The 14,337-nt window shown below is 34.2% G+C and overlaps 1 protein-coding gene across 5 annotated transcripts in view; it reads right to left on the bottom strand.

Moving 5' to 3' along the window:
• LOC126753813 (serine/threonine-protein kinase GL21140) overlaps nt 1-14,337 on the bottom strand; it is a 74,050-nt gene that overhangs the window by 10,373 nt on the left and 49,340 nt on the right. The window contains exon 1 of one of the 5 annotated variants that reach the window (XM_050465514.1): nt 9,454-9,559. The exons of the other annotated variants lie outside the window; for them this stretch is intronic. Coding sequence (XP_050321471.1) covers nt 9,454-9,518 — 65 coding nt within the window. The 5' untranslated portion in view covers nt 9,519-9,559. Of the gene's footprint in view, nt 1-9,453; nt 9,560-14,337 lie in introns of those variants that run through there. 5 annotated transcript variants of the gene reach the window in all.

The following is a 14,337-nucleotide window of genomic DNA, read 5'->3' on the forward strand; positions in this document are numbered from 1 at the left end:
CCATAATATATGTATGTATGTATATTGTGGCAAAAAAGCACCCATAAAATGTAATTAAATTCCCCGGGCAAACGATATATAAAAAAAACTATTTTGCAAAGTTATTAGGACTGTCCTCAATTATGAAAAGTGTTTCGAGGACTGGAAAAATCGTTGGCGTAAGTGTATTGCATCTGGTGGGGATTACATTGAAGAACAATTTACAATTTCCGGGTACTTTTTTGTCAAAATGTATACTCGCTTCAGTATTTTTTTATAAATGCGTCGAAATGTAGGCAGTTTTTAATATGTATTCTTCATTATGTAGTATTTTTTTGTATTATTTTAAGTTATATGAACCAAATTTTTAATTTAAGAGTTTCATTTTTAAAATACCAAAAAATATTCGAGATATTTTTACGCACTAAACAGGTAATTTTCTAACAAACTAACGAAACTATTCTACTATTTCCAAACGAATTTTCAAATTTCGGTTTTAAATGCCCCTACATAGTTTCAACTGACCTCATTTAAGTTCAACAAACTCTCTAAGGACATTCAAAGGCAACAATTTCCATGTGAAAATAGAGTGTTGGATGACGATGATAATCAGCTTAATGGATTATTAACGCACGCCTAGTTTACATATATGTATGTTTTTGCAATAAAGAGAGTATATAATACGTATGGTATATATGTATGTATGTATATACGTATATACGTATGTTGATATAGTTGACTTATTTTTAGAAGGAAGAAGCCTACTTGCTTTTGAAAAAATATAATAAAATTAAATGTGCTGTGTTTTAGAATATTAAGGCTGACACGAATATGCAATGCTGGATGTGTCGCCGTAACACAGTGGAGAGATGACTTTGAGAATGGAGTCGTTTACCTGAATCTGGAACTAGAGATTGATAAATATGCTCTTTAATTGAGGAGCGATCGTTATCATTAGAGCAAAATACTTCAAGATCTACAACTTCTCAGCCAAAAGTTAGAAAATTAAAGAAGCCATACAAAACACTGTTTTTACAGGCTTATTATTGGCCTACCTAGCGTACTTTTGCATAAAAATTACAAACCTGCAGCTAGTATATGTCATGGTACTAAGAACTAATTAAACCTACAATAAATTACGTCACATTACGGTACAAGCAAGGCATTCTTCTCCAGCAAGTGATTACCTCACTAAACATGTGTGCAAAAGACATCATATTACCACGCTTCGCATGAGCTGCTACTGGACTCTAAGGCATCCTTAACCTACTCTTCTACATAAATTAACGGCTAGAAATAATTATATAAGCATACATTATATAACATACATATATGCATATACATATACATAATTACATTGCCCACAGGACGCACCTTTTTCACTATTCTCATGGCATATACAACTACTGACAACTATCTATGAGCAAAATTAAAAACCAACATTAAATGTTTGCCTCCACAAAGTATACATTACGTAGCGCCAAGTGCCTTTCAGTCTCATCTTACAATTATACAAGAACGTCAGCTTTGTAAAGCGTTACGCGCCCAGTGTCCTAATTTGCACTTTCAACAATATTTATTAACTGATGGCTTTCTATATAGTCACGCCTCGAAATGACGGAGACGAAAGAATGCAACGAGGGTATGAGCGTACTAACAAATACATATAAAAGCGAATAAGCGTTAAAAGATCAGTGAAAAAAGAAAGTAAAAATTTATGTAGAGCAATCGACAGTAGTCCAGGAATACGGAGGTGGTTAGGTAGTCGGTAAAAGCCCACTGATTAACAGGCTTACCACCTTAGGGCTTTTAACGAATTTCACGCCATTTTTACGTTTAACGCGCATGCAAAAGACGCACCCATATTGGTCTCATTCGCAAAGTGACCGGCAGAAGTTTGGTGAGATTTCTTATTTTTCTTTAGTGAATGGCGTTTTTCACACTTTAGATAGCATTTAGCCGCTAAATGGCGAATGGACAAAAAGGTAGTGGCGAAAAAGTGTTCGAGGTCACAAAGACTCTGCTTTCTTACATATACATAAGTACAGTACAGTTGTGGTAATTTAATTGAAACGGGTTTCATAGAATATTTTATAATAATGTTGAAGAAGTTGTTTCGGGCGTTGCATTAAATGCCTACCATAACGGGAAATTGACAACTAGTAAATCGTTTTTGTACAAAATTAATCTTAAGTGTAATGCAATTTTTAAAACAAAACTAAAAACCAAACCGGAACGCTCCAGTCCAAAATATAATTCATCATCTTCTTCTTATTGGCGTAGACACCGTTAACGCGGTTATAGTTTACAACAGCGCGCTAGTCCTTCTTCCTTTTCGTTACTTGACGCCAATTGGAGATTCAAAGCGAAGCCAGATATTTCTCCAGCTGGTCTTTCCAACGGAGTGGAGGTCCTGCTCTTTCACTGCTTCCCTCGAGGGTACTGCGTCGAATACCTTCAGAATTGGATCATCGTTTCATCGAATGCTTTTCGCCGTGGCCAATGCGCAAAGGACCATAAATCTCCCGCGGGATCTTTCTCTCGAAAACTCGTAACGTAGACTCATCAGATGTTGTCATCGTCGGGAATAATGTGTGACTTATAGAGTTTGGTCTTTGCTCGTCAAGAGGGGACTTTACTTCTCAATTGGCTACTCAGCCCGAAATAGCACCTGTTGGCAAGTGTTATTCTGCGTTGGATTTTGAGACTGGCATTGTTGTTGCTGTTAATACTGGTTCCAAGATACACTATTGATCACAAAATTTGTTTTTGTTCATACATTTACTCTGTTTATTGGGAAATATCTCAATCAATACTTTGTTGCGCTTCCTTTTGTCTTAATCACCGCCTTAATGCTACCTGGCATTGACGATAAAAGCTTTTGCAATAATCCGACCTCAATGTCTTCACACTACGTCTTCAAACGGACGGAATCCAGTTCGTTTTTGTTCTTTGGCTTCTGTGCAGATACCCGTTTCTTCATAAGCGCACACCGGTTTTCGATCGGGTTTAAATCGGGGCTATTCCCAGGCCACGCTAACTGATTTATACCTCTTACAACCATAAAATTGCGAATCTGCAGAAAAAAATTATGTCGTTTTGAGCTTGATACATTTCTTCGATGCATGGTATCAAATTTTCTTCCAGAAATTTCGTATACGCCTCACCATTGACTTTTCCTTCAATTAATTCATTATAAGAAAAACAGCTCCAGACCATCCTGCTTACTGGCTGGCGTACTGTTGTTTGTAGGCATTCTCCACTGAACCGTTCGCCTGAGCTTCTCCATACATGGTGGATACCATCAGATCCTAAGATATTAAACTTGTGTAAATCTGAGATAATTACTGTCTACCACTGATCCGCTGACCGATTCTCGTGCTCTTTCCCCCATATATACGGCTGTTTCCGCATTCATTGGCTCAAAAAAGGTTTTTTGCAGAACGTTGGGCGCTATGTGTCGAATCATTGAAATCACGGAATGACTCAATTTTGTCAACTCTTTTCTCTATATAAGGCATATATGTACATACTTTGCACAATCACTCCTTGTAACAAACACTTTTTTTTTGACAAATTATCAAATTATTTTCCCGAAATTTGGTATGGATTATTGTCCAAATCAACGCTACAATCTCCGAATAAATTGTTCATACCGGTTCACTCTAACATATAGCTATCATACTCAAACTGAACCATCAATATCAAGATAAATATTTTTTATGACTCTTTTTGCTAAAAACAGTTTGTTTCCTTTTTATGTGACCAGCACTGTATGCATATAGCGCATACTATATCTGAATTTCGCTATTCTCACCAAGTTAAATGATTGGAATGTTTGGCCAAGTAATGGAAGTGGTGTTAAGCTATAAAACTCTGCATTAGTATAATTATACGGACTTTAATGATTTTAGCGGCGCTATTAAGACTATTAGCAAATAAAAATGTCAGTATTTTATTAGTAGTGAAATATAACTTTGCTGGGTGGAGAAAGGTGAATGTAAAAAGAGCTGACCTACTACTATTAAACTGCCTTCAGCAAGCATTTTAATTATAAAATATAAATTCGAAAACTTACAAAATGCATTATACTTACTCTCATACATCGAAGATGAGTGAATGCTTAAATTAAATAAGCTTACGATATCATAAATACTGTATGTAATACTGATGTAATATTTTTATTTAATGTATTTTTCTTAAATTGCTTAAGCAGTCATCCCATGAGAACCGCCCACAATTTTCATGCTGCAATCAACTGGTTGCATGAACGGAAAACTGGTTTCCATTATATTTTATATGTAGTGGTTTATGACTCATGACTAATGTTGCAGCAATGCAGGCGAGCCGACGAACTGAAGCTGCCTTTTACTTTACTCAAAAAAATAAGATAAAATAACACAAGAAAAATAAAAATCAGCGATAAATGATTATGTTGTGCTTTCTTGCACTTCGCGATACTCGCACAAGGCGGCAACTCGTTGCCTCCACAAGTATATGTACATAAAAAATGTATGAGTCTATTTGTACATATACATATAGGTATGTATATTTATGTATTCTCACATAAGGTAGCTTTATATCTTACATAACAAATATAAAAATAGAAGCCGTACTCACTACATAATCGTATTAATGCCAAACGACTTAAATCCTTTTTCGTTAGTTTTAATTCCTTTTTCATTTCTCACATTAAATTCACGTTTTGCACGCTTTCATTGAAGCTCCACTCTGCTTACGAGTGTGTGAGTAACTTTATGGCTGAAGTCAAAGCTTCATTGTGGCGACGCCTCATTCCTGTTTATAGACATGCATGGGCACACGAAAAATACGCGCATAGAGACAAACTGCCCGAAAGCACATTTTTTCGTTGAAGTACGTGTATGTTCGCATTTTTGCATTCGTCAAAAGTAAAATTGATTTATTAATGTAATAAATTTAAAATATTTGAAATGGGTGCGCGCTTTATTTTTTGTTCATGCAAATTCCGCGCGATGACCAAGTGATATCTTTCTGAGGAACGTCATCAAATCGGCAAAAAATATACATACAAATGTATACACATATACATATATGTACACATGTATATACATATAAATGTATGCATGTAATTATGTATGTACGTGCTTCGAAACCATAAGTACACAGACATACATATTTAACTCAAAACGAACGTCGATATCTTTGAGAAGTACTCGGGGATATGATTTTGTCGAAAAATCGGAAACCCTGCAAAGATACATACTTATATCGTATATAATTGATCAGCGGTGACGAACTGAGTCGATTTAGTCATTTCCGTTTAGCTGCCTCATACGTGGTATTTTAAAAAATAACGGAAATTTTCGCTTTTGAAAAAAGAAAGAAATGATTGATTCATTCTTTCAATCGTCGAAAGATTTCTTAAACTCGATTTATTGGATAGCCGTTAGCTCTTTCAACGATTTTCATCTATCTTGTAAATTGACGGTCCTTTATTAAGGTTCTCTTTATTTTTGGAAATAGGAAAAAGTCACAGGAGCCATATCTGCCGAATATGAAGGTTGATCATCGTTACAGTACTGTTTTTGGCCAATCAACCCCCTCTAATGTATACGTAGGTTTCATATTTCGGGATTTGGCAATACTAGTATAGCAATCAGGAAGCTCATAATTTTATCGTAAAGTTTGACATTTTTCATTCAATTTTTGACAAACGAAACGTCATCAAAGACCAATGTTTAGCGTTGGTATGGTGAATTCAATCAGGGTTGCAAATCACTCTAAGATGGATTTCGTGAAAGTCGTCTAAAATCAGTTGTTGTTTCGGTAATTGTTAGTGCTGTTTTCAAACTAATACTGCCAGAACCTCATGTGACCTATCGTGAGATAGAGACAACTATGGGCATAAACATTCAACATTGCATGAACATTTGACTGTAAAAAAATTGTTCACGTTGGATCCCACATAATTTGTTAATCACTCACAATTTTTCAAGGCTCGTGTCGATTGGTCGAGAGAATTGTTAACAATATACGATAGCGGTGCTTCGAAACATGTCTATGACATCATGACAGGTCATGAATCGTGAATTTACGCGTTGAGTCCGAAAGTTAACAGCAATCGGCTGTATGGGTGTTTCAAGATGAGCCGAATCTAACAGAAGTTGTTTGCACAGGAAATTGAGCTGTTTTTTTTCTGGAAAAGCTTTACATCTCACAACCATACTACTGGAACAACACAGAGCAGTAAATTTTGAGTGGTATACAACCATTTGTTTGCATACTCCAAGCAGAGGGGCAAAAGTGCTTCGAAAATTGATTAAAACACATGCAAAAGTGTATAGAATTTAATGGAGAATATTTTGAAAAACAATAAATTGATTAAAATTTATTTTTGTTTTCGAATCCCGAAATATAGTATAAAAGGCAACCAACAGATCAACAAAATAAAAATATTATTGACAATTGGACTCTCCAAACCAGCGAAATTCTAAATTTTCCAACTCCCGTTATTTATGAACATACCTCTTATAAGCGAACTAACCCCTGTGTTTTTAAAATAATGATCTGAATTCTAGCTTGGAACCAGTATTAACACCAACAATGTCAGCCTAGAAACCCAATGTAGAATAACACTTGCTAACAGGTGCTACTTCGGACTGAGTAGGTAATTGAGAAGAAAAGTCCTCTTTGGCAAACAAAGACCAAACTCTATAAGTCACTTATTATTCCGGTCCTGCTATATGGTGCAGTGGCATGGAAAGAAGAAGAAGATCTGAAATTTGAAACGTTTTTTCTTGTTTTATCAATATTTCAATAATTTTGAAATATCGCTCTGAGCGAATGAAAACTATTAGTTTGGAAAATATCTTCAACCTAATATTTCAATTATATTATTAACTTTTGACTATATGAAGAGAGGAACTCGCAATGTAAAGAACGGTAGTCAAAATAAATTGTCATAAGTTTGCATGAATCAACATGAATATACACAAGGAGAGCACAGTTGAGAATATAAACAAAATGGGAACTGAATGGATTTTCTATAATTCTATCATTCTTCATATTATATTATGATATGTATATATATTAGCGTGTATTTACGATAAAAAATTCATCTAAGGAAATGCAATTTATTTCCTCATTTTTTAGGTTAGGTACAAGTACAATAACTGCAAAGCCACCTCATTTGTTACATGTTCCAATATACATATCACACACGCACACATACACATTCATATCGCTAAAAAGATTACTTCCTGCCGAGCTATTCATAACTTAGCGTTTCTTGAAAACACAGTTGTTTCATATCACTTTCATGGCGATCTGATTATTTAGACTAAAGCTTTTTCCCGCAGTTTTCCATGATTACGCACATGTTTGCTTTCCGCTGTCATGCTGCATTTCCTACATTTCTGTTTAGTTGCATTTTGTTTTAGACGGGTATATTGAAATAGTTTTTCTTATTTGACCTATTTTGCTTTTCTTCAAACACACAATTTACATACACATACTTGTATACGCCTACACGTATGTACGCATATGGCGCGTGCGGCATACATATGGCATGCCGCATGAATGACTGTGGCATATTCAATGGGAAAGTGCATTATATGAAAACTATATGCTATGTTTGAACGGCATACAATCAGGTGTTTTTGTTAACATGTTGGTATGCACAGTGTGACAAACTAAGGATGCAACGAAAGAAAAAAGAAACAACTGAATAGGAGAAAAGTACATTTCCCACCGTAGACAGGCTTTTCTTCAGGTAATTTTTCACTGATATTGCGAAGAGCGTAACACAAGTTCGTTCTTACTTAAAATAAAATTAATTATTTATAGCTAAAAATCAATCGAGGGCGAGTGAATAACATCAGAAACAAAAAAAAGTGATGGCAAAAATTAGTAAGAATTTTTAAATTAAATATCCCGAGAAAACTCATTCAATCAATTCAATGAAATAAAGGAATTGGTGCTCGAAAATTGACAATTAACAGTCAGAGATCTTATTAGCATCGTTAGAATAACGGAGGGATCAGTGAAAACTATTTTGAATTTTGATCATTTGGGCCTAAGAAAAGTGTAAGCATGATTGGTTTCAAAGACATTAAATTTTTTCGAAAAACAGCGTCACGTTATTTTCTGTGAAACAATGCTTTCCGACTACCAGGATATCATGAACATTCACTGGAGTTGGATCCATGCTTACGACCCGGAAACAGACGATCAATTGGCCGGAATATCGTGGCAAAGGTGAGTCGAAGCCGAAAAAAAGGAGGTCAAAAATCAAGGTTATGTTGACAGTTTTCTTCAATTATCGAGGTGTGGTGCACTCCGAATTCCTTCCGACCAACCAAACTTCCAATAAGGAATACCATTTGAGTGTTATGCGTCGTTTTTGCGAAGCTATTCGTAAGAAGAGGCCAGCATTATGGTTGGTTTTTGCACTACGAAAATGAGCCGTCGCATACATTGATTCTTCGTGAGTACCCAACAAATTTCTACGAAACTGTTTTATCACCGCTCGGAGCTACCAACAAAATTCGTGTTGAGGTTTACAAATAAAAACCGGTAACTTCGGTTGCACCGATGTTATAATGAACTTCATTCGTAAGAGCATTTCTTATAGCATGAAAGAAAAGCAAGTTTACAAAATTTCTGATCGAAACCCTCGGTATATGACTCTGCTCGCCACGCTGATCATTTTTATATATACTATGTATACTACTAGTGTACGTTCTGGTTATAAATACACTTCTCAACAAATCTAAAGGAAAAATTTGCGACTGATATGCTAAGAGGTCTCTGTGGTCTTTGAGGTATCCTAGTTAGGTATTTGAGTTCAAAACTTTTCCATCATGTGGAACAATTTTTGTCATTTTATTAGATAGTGGTAGTTTGACCCACACCCCTGGACTACAAAACCACAAAAATCCTACCTGTTAGGAAATTTTTACTATAAATTTTTTCGGACTTAGCAACTCAAAAAAAGCAAGAAACGGCCTCTAACAATATAGTAGCACAATGACTATAAATCAGTGTTATCAGAAGTCGAATTGAAAATTTGAATAGATTAATAAATTTGTTATTACACGATATAACAATCTTTAAATTCTTCTCACTCAGCACTCAGTTAAGTTAGCAAATTTTCGCAACTTAAACTTTGTTTTGCGACACTGTTAGGATGTTCAATTGAAATTCGTTTGGTTTAAGGTATAAAATAATATTTCTAAAAATAAATTGAGCTTATTTTTAAATTTTGTACTTGTATGAATAAAAATAGAAACAAATGCACTAAAATAAAGAAAATAACAAAAATAAATACTTGCTATAATAGAAACATGTTAAATAATTAACTAAAAACAAATTATATCTAAAATTATCTAAGTAAGTATATGCTATTTATCACCAATATGTACACTACATACTCTCATTACAGTTATTAAAGTCACCTAGTAATAGTAACGCAATCAAATCAACTGCAATTACCTCGACAGCCGTACGATAGGTTCATCAGAGTTCCAACTATATTTTCTATATTTGCGATATCGCATTTTCTAGCACTGGTTAAGCGAAAAATTACTTGTAACAGAATTTGATTGATGACTTTAAGACAATTTCCTAGACACTATAGATAGGTATAGCCTCGCGAGTACCTCAAGGGCAACGCTACTTGACCGGCTTGTATTATACACTTCACTGATTGCCAGCCAATTCGAATTGTATGATTACTTCTCTTCTGCTTTGGTAAACTATTTATCACACAGATAATCGCAAGGGCTTACATTATATGTTTGTGCCACGTGCACTATATTGTAAGTACGATTGTCTTTTGCAACGGCACGGACAACTTTATATGACCGGTGAACTTATTTGTAGATTTCGATTTCTTTATTATTCGTTTTTTTTTTTTATTTTGCTACTGCTTTTGCTTTGTTGTAGGGTTGCGCACTTTGTTACTTAAATGTCTTCAATCAAAGTAGAGCACAAGCATTGTTAAAACGGCTTGAACCTCTGACATTTCAGTGTCAGTTTGACTTTTGTTTTTATTGCTATATTTTATATTGTACAAGTACACACGTTTCGCATTTAATATTGATTTCTTCAGGCAGTTATTTATTCATGATCCCCAATTGAAAGTGAAATGGAAATGATAGTGGTATTGTCGCTGGAAAATCGAGTAAATGATTTAGTACAACAAATAAGCGAATAGAGGAGTGGATGTTTGCGTTGTGATGTGTAAATAGTTAATAAGTTTCATGTATCGCGGAATATGGACAAATCAATCGTATGTGGGAAAGTAGCTGGAATATGTATGAGAGAGTGTGAGCGTTGAGACCGTTCAATAAATATACATTTTTTACAGTGTTCGTAAAATTCTTTTGTCGAAATAAAATCAACTTTAAAGTATACTTTATTTCATCTTTGCAAATTAAAAAAATATATGTAATTTTGAGAAATTTATTATACATAGTCTTCTTCTTCATTGGCATAGACACCGCTTACGCGATTGTAGCCGTACAGTACGTACATTTTTTCTGTAAAATTTCACTTTGCGTAACTCTATGACTACACTTTTATTTTTAATTTCATATATAATTATTGGTAATCAGACCACTTTTTATATAGTATTTTTCTGATAATTTTAAAATGTGCATTTGATGACTACGTGACTTTAAAAAGGTTCAGTTCAAAGCTATCAAAAATGTTTCTTAATAATTCTCAATTTTAAATATATACATATGTATATATGTATATATACATCAATATAATAATATATTGAATCATTCATTAAATCATTGGAAGACACCACCCGATTTCTGGTTTTATGGTCTACAGTGGCACTGGATCGCCTTTGATACAAAATTGTTTATTAATAAATGATTCAAGTGCCATTTAGTTTATTTTATTAACATGTATTATTTCTGGCCTCAAATAAATTTTTAAAAAATTTTTTTCATTTGACCTATGAAATAAAATTAGTAAATTCAGCGCTTCATTTACACTAAAAATTAATATCTGAAACAATTACACTATATATAAAAGTAAAATACTTTTTAAACGGAAGTTTTTGAAAAAACCATCTGATCAAAATTCACTCGGACTGATAATAACAAAACTATATTTTCACGTCATATTTAATATCTTTATTATCAAAAGTATGCCAACGCTTTATCCAATTTTTCCATACGCTTGTTAAAGCTTAGTCTATTGCTGGCCTTCAGCGATTTTTGTTTTTTTTTTTTTTTGGTTTTGGCTCATTTTTTATGCACCATTCATTAGATTGTTGAGCAGTTTAGACCAGGTCTCATCAGCAGTAATTATGTGTTTGATAAATGTAAGATCCTCAGCTACGTTCTCAGGCATCTTTTTGCTATCTCTTCATTGCTTTAGCACAAAATGCAGTTACTTTGGTACGAGTGTAGCATTGACACGCTTCATACCCAAAACCAACCATTAACCAAAATGTGTAGAGTCCATAAATTCGTGTTCGTTCCTCTTCTATTTTTAATGCCAACCAGACGATTTTAAAGCACTGTTTCCTTAATTTATCCGATGTTATTGTCATTAACAGAGGTGAAAAGACTGCTCGCACGACGCAAGTTTTCGATGACTTCACGACTTTCAGTAAATGCTTTCAGCCACTCAAATACTTGTGTTCGTGATAAAGTAGACTTCCCAAAACACTATTGTAACATTACCAACGATTCTATATTCATGATTCCATTGGGAAAAAAAATTTCAAACAAACTCGTTCCATTTCTTCCATGGAAAAAACTCGCCAGAGAAACTTTTCTCATCGCAAAGAAACAGCTGTCAAACACATAAAAACGACAAAAGAAAAATTTATTTTTATCGAAACCAGTCCGAATCAAATTTAATCAGATGGTACTTTTTCCAATAATGGCAACTCAATTAAAGGAATTTTTTATTGGAATTAATATTTAATAGTTCGTTAGAAATATCGACCCTATAGAAATATAGTAGAAAATGTGATTCTCCTAAACTTACAGATCAAATATCGCACAAACATAAAAAAAATCTATTTCTATCAAACCAGTCCGGATCAATTTTGATCAGATGGTACTTTTTCCAATAATTTGAAACTTTTTTTAGAATGTTGGTCTAAAATATACATATTTTTTAGTTTTAAAAAGTTCGTGAGAAGTATCGTCACTATAGTTCTATAAAAGAAAATGAGTTTCTCCTAAACTTACGGTGAATTCGTATAATTTTTCTGTCATACTTTGATTGGGTAGTAAATAAAATTGTTTACTACAAATTGATATTACCTACTACTTGAGTGAATATTATGAAACTTCAGTAATACCACTGAAAATAAGCCACTTAGAATTTTACGGCATGAAAACACGATTTCTTGCAACCACATGTGCTTAAGGGCTAACGAGTTTTTATAGCAAAATGGTGAAACACACGGCGAAACTCACGTTAGAATTCAACAAGAAATTATAAATGAAAATATGAAGCAGCCGCGATAAAATCTAATGCCAAATACTGAAAATGTATACCGTTATAGTATGTACGTATATACTTTACAAAAACACGCAACGTCTGCATGAAAGTTTCCACTGTGTTCAAAACATTGTTACTTGCCACAAATCGATAAGAGTAAAATAGAGAAAAGTTTCATGTGCGACATTTAATGGACAAGAATTACTAGAAAGTAATACAAAGTAAAGTGAGCAAAGAGAAAGTGCAAAGAAATTTGGCAACGTCATAGTTGAACTTTGGCTTGGTAAGGGCACAACAGCAATTGGCTGCTGACGCTTTAAAATTGAAGGCAAGAATGTCAGAACAATGCCACGAAGATACAGAAATATACATGTACATATGAATATATAAATATGTGTTATAGTGTGTTTTTGTTAAAGTTTGTGGCATAGAAGTATTATGAGCTACATATGTATGTGAAAGTAGCACAAAGAACAATTGGCATTTTTGTCGACTTCTTAGAATATTAACATACAAATGATATGAAGATGAATAAGTTGATATTATTGTGATATTTTTTCAAAGTCAAGAACTCACGGTGGTCAAACATATATGTAGGTTGACGTTATTAGCTATAAAGAAGCTGTTAAAGATATTAAATAAATCAACAATAACTGATTAGTGGTGCCAGATGAAGATAAATGAATACACTTGTCTTATCCCTCTTTTTATTGTACATTTCGGGTAATTGTTGCAAATTTCGCACAGTTTCAGTTAGTATTTTAATTTAATTCGCTAAAAACTGAATAGTCGTATTTTGTAACAAATTATTGTGTTAAGAGTATGAACTTATATCTAATAATTGTATATTAGAAAAGTGTAGCGGGTGATCCAAGTAGAGATACTTTTTCAATAGCCTTTTTTGAAAGATCACGCGTGTGTCGTATCAACTTGTCATGTTATTTTTATTCAGTATTTTTTGGCTTTTCATCATGGAATGACGCTTGAACAATGTTTAAAAATCGTTCAATTATATTACGAACTTTCACGTTCTGTAAATAATGTGTTTCGCGCGCTTCGTTTAACTTATGGTCAACATAATCGGCCTACTGAGTCTAATATTCGCAGCACCATCACTCATCTTGAGACCCAGCATTCATTATTTGATAATATTCGACCGAATAGACTATGTCCAGCACGCAGTGAAGAAAATATAGCAGCCATAGCTGAGAGTGTACACGAAACCGTGGAGAGTCAATTCGGCGCCGTTCGCAGCAACTCATACAGACGTATGGAACTTAGCGCATTTTACGTCGTGATCTCAAATTGAAATCTTATGTAAGAACTGAAGCCGCTCGACCTTTCCAAGCGACATCGCTTTGTTCTAGGGGCTCTTGAAAAGTTCCAAGAAGATCCTATGTTTTCGAGCCTAATTTTTTTTTTTTTAGCGTTGAGAACAATTTCTGGCTATGTATGTAAAAAAACCAAATTTTCGCATTTGAGACGAAGAGCAACCAGAAGAGATTCAAGAGCTGCTATTTCATTCAGAAAAAAAGACGGTTTTGTGGGGTTTGTGGGCCTGTGAAATCATCGGACCATATTTCTTCAAAGATGATGCCGGTGCGAACGTAACCGTCAATTTTGACCATTATCGCGCCATAATAACCGACTATTAGATGCCTGAAATAGAAGCTCGTGATCTCGGTGACATTTGGTTTCAACAAGACGGCGCCACTTCGTACACATCGCATCAATCAATGGATTTATTGAGAAAATACTTCGGTGAGCAGATAATTTCACATTTTGGGCCGGATGATTGGCCACCAATATTTTGTGATATTCGACTTTTTCCTGTGGGAATATGTTAAAGCCTAAAGTCTATGCTGGCAATTCCGTGCAGGCCTTGGAGCAAAATATAAC

Source organism: Bactrocera neohumeralis, chromosome 3, assembly GCF_024586455.1.
Source record: "Bactrocera neohumeralis isolate Rockhampton chromosome 3, APGP_CSIRO_Bneo_wtdbg2-racon-allhic-juicebox.fasta_v2, whole genome shotgun sequence".
NCBI classification, from domain to species: Eukaryota; Metazoa; Arthropoda; class Insecta; order Diptera; family Tephritidae; genus Bactrocera; species Bactrocera neohumeralis.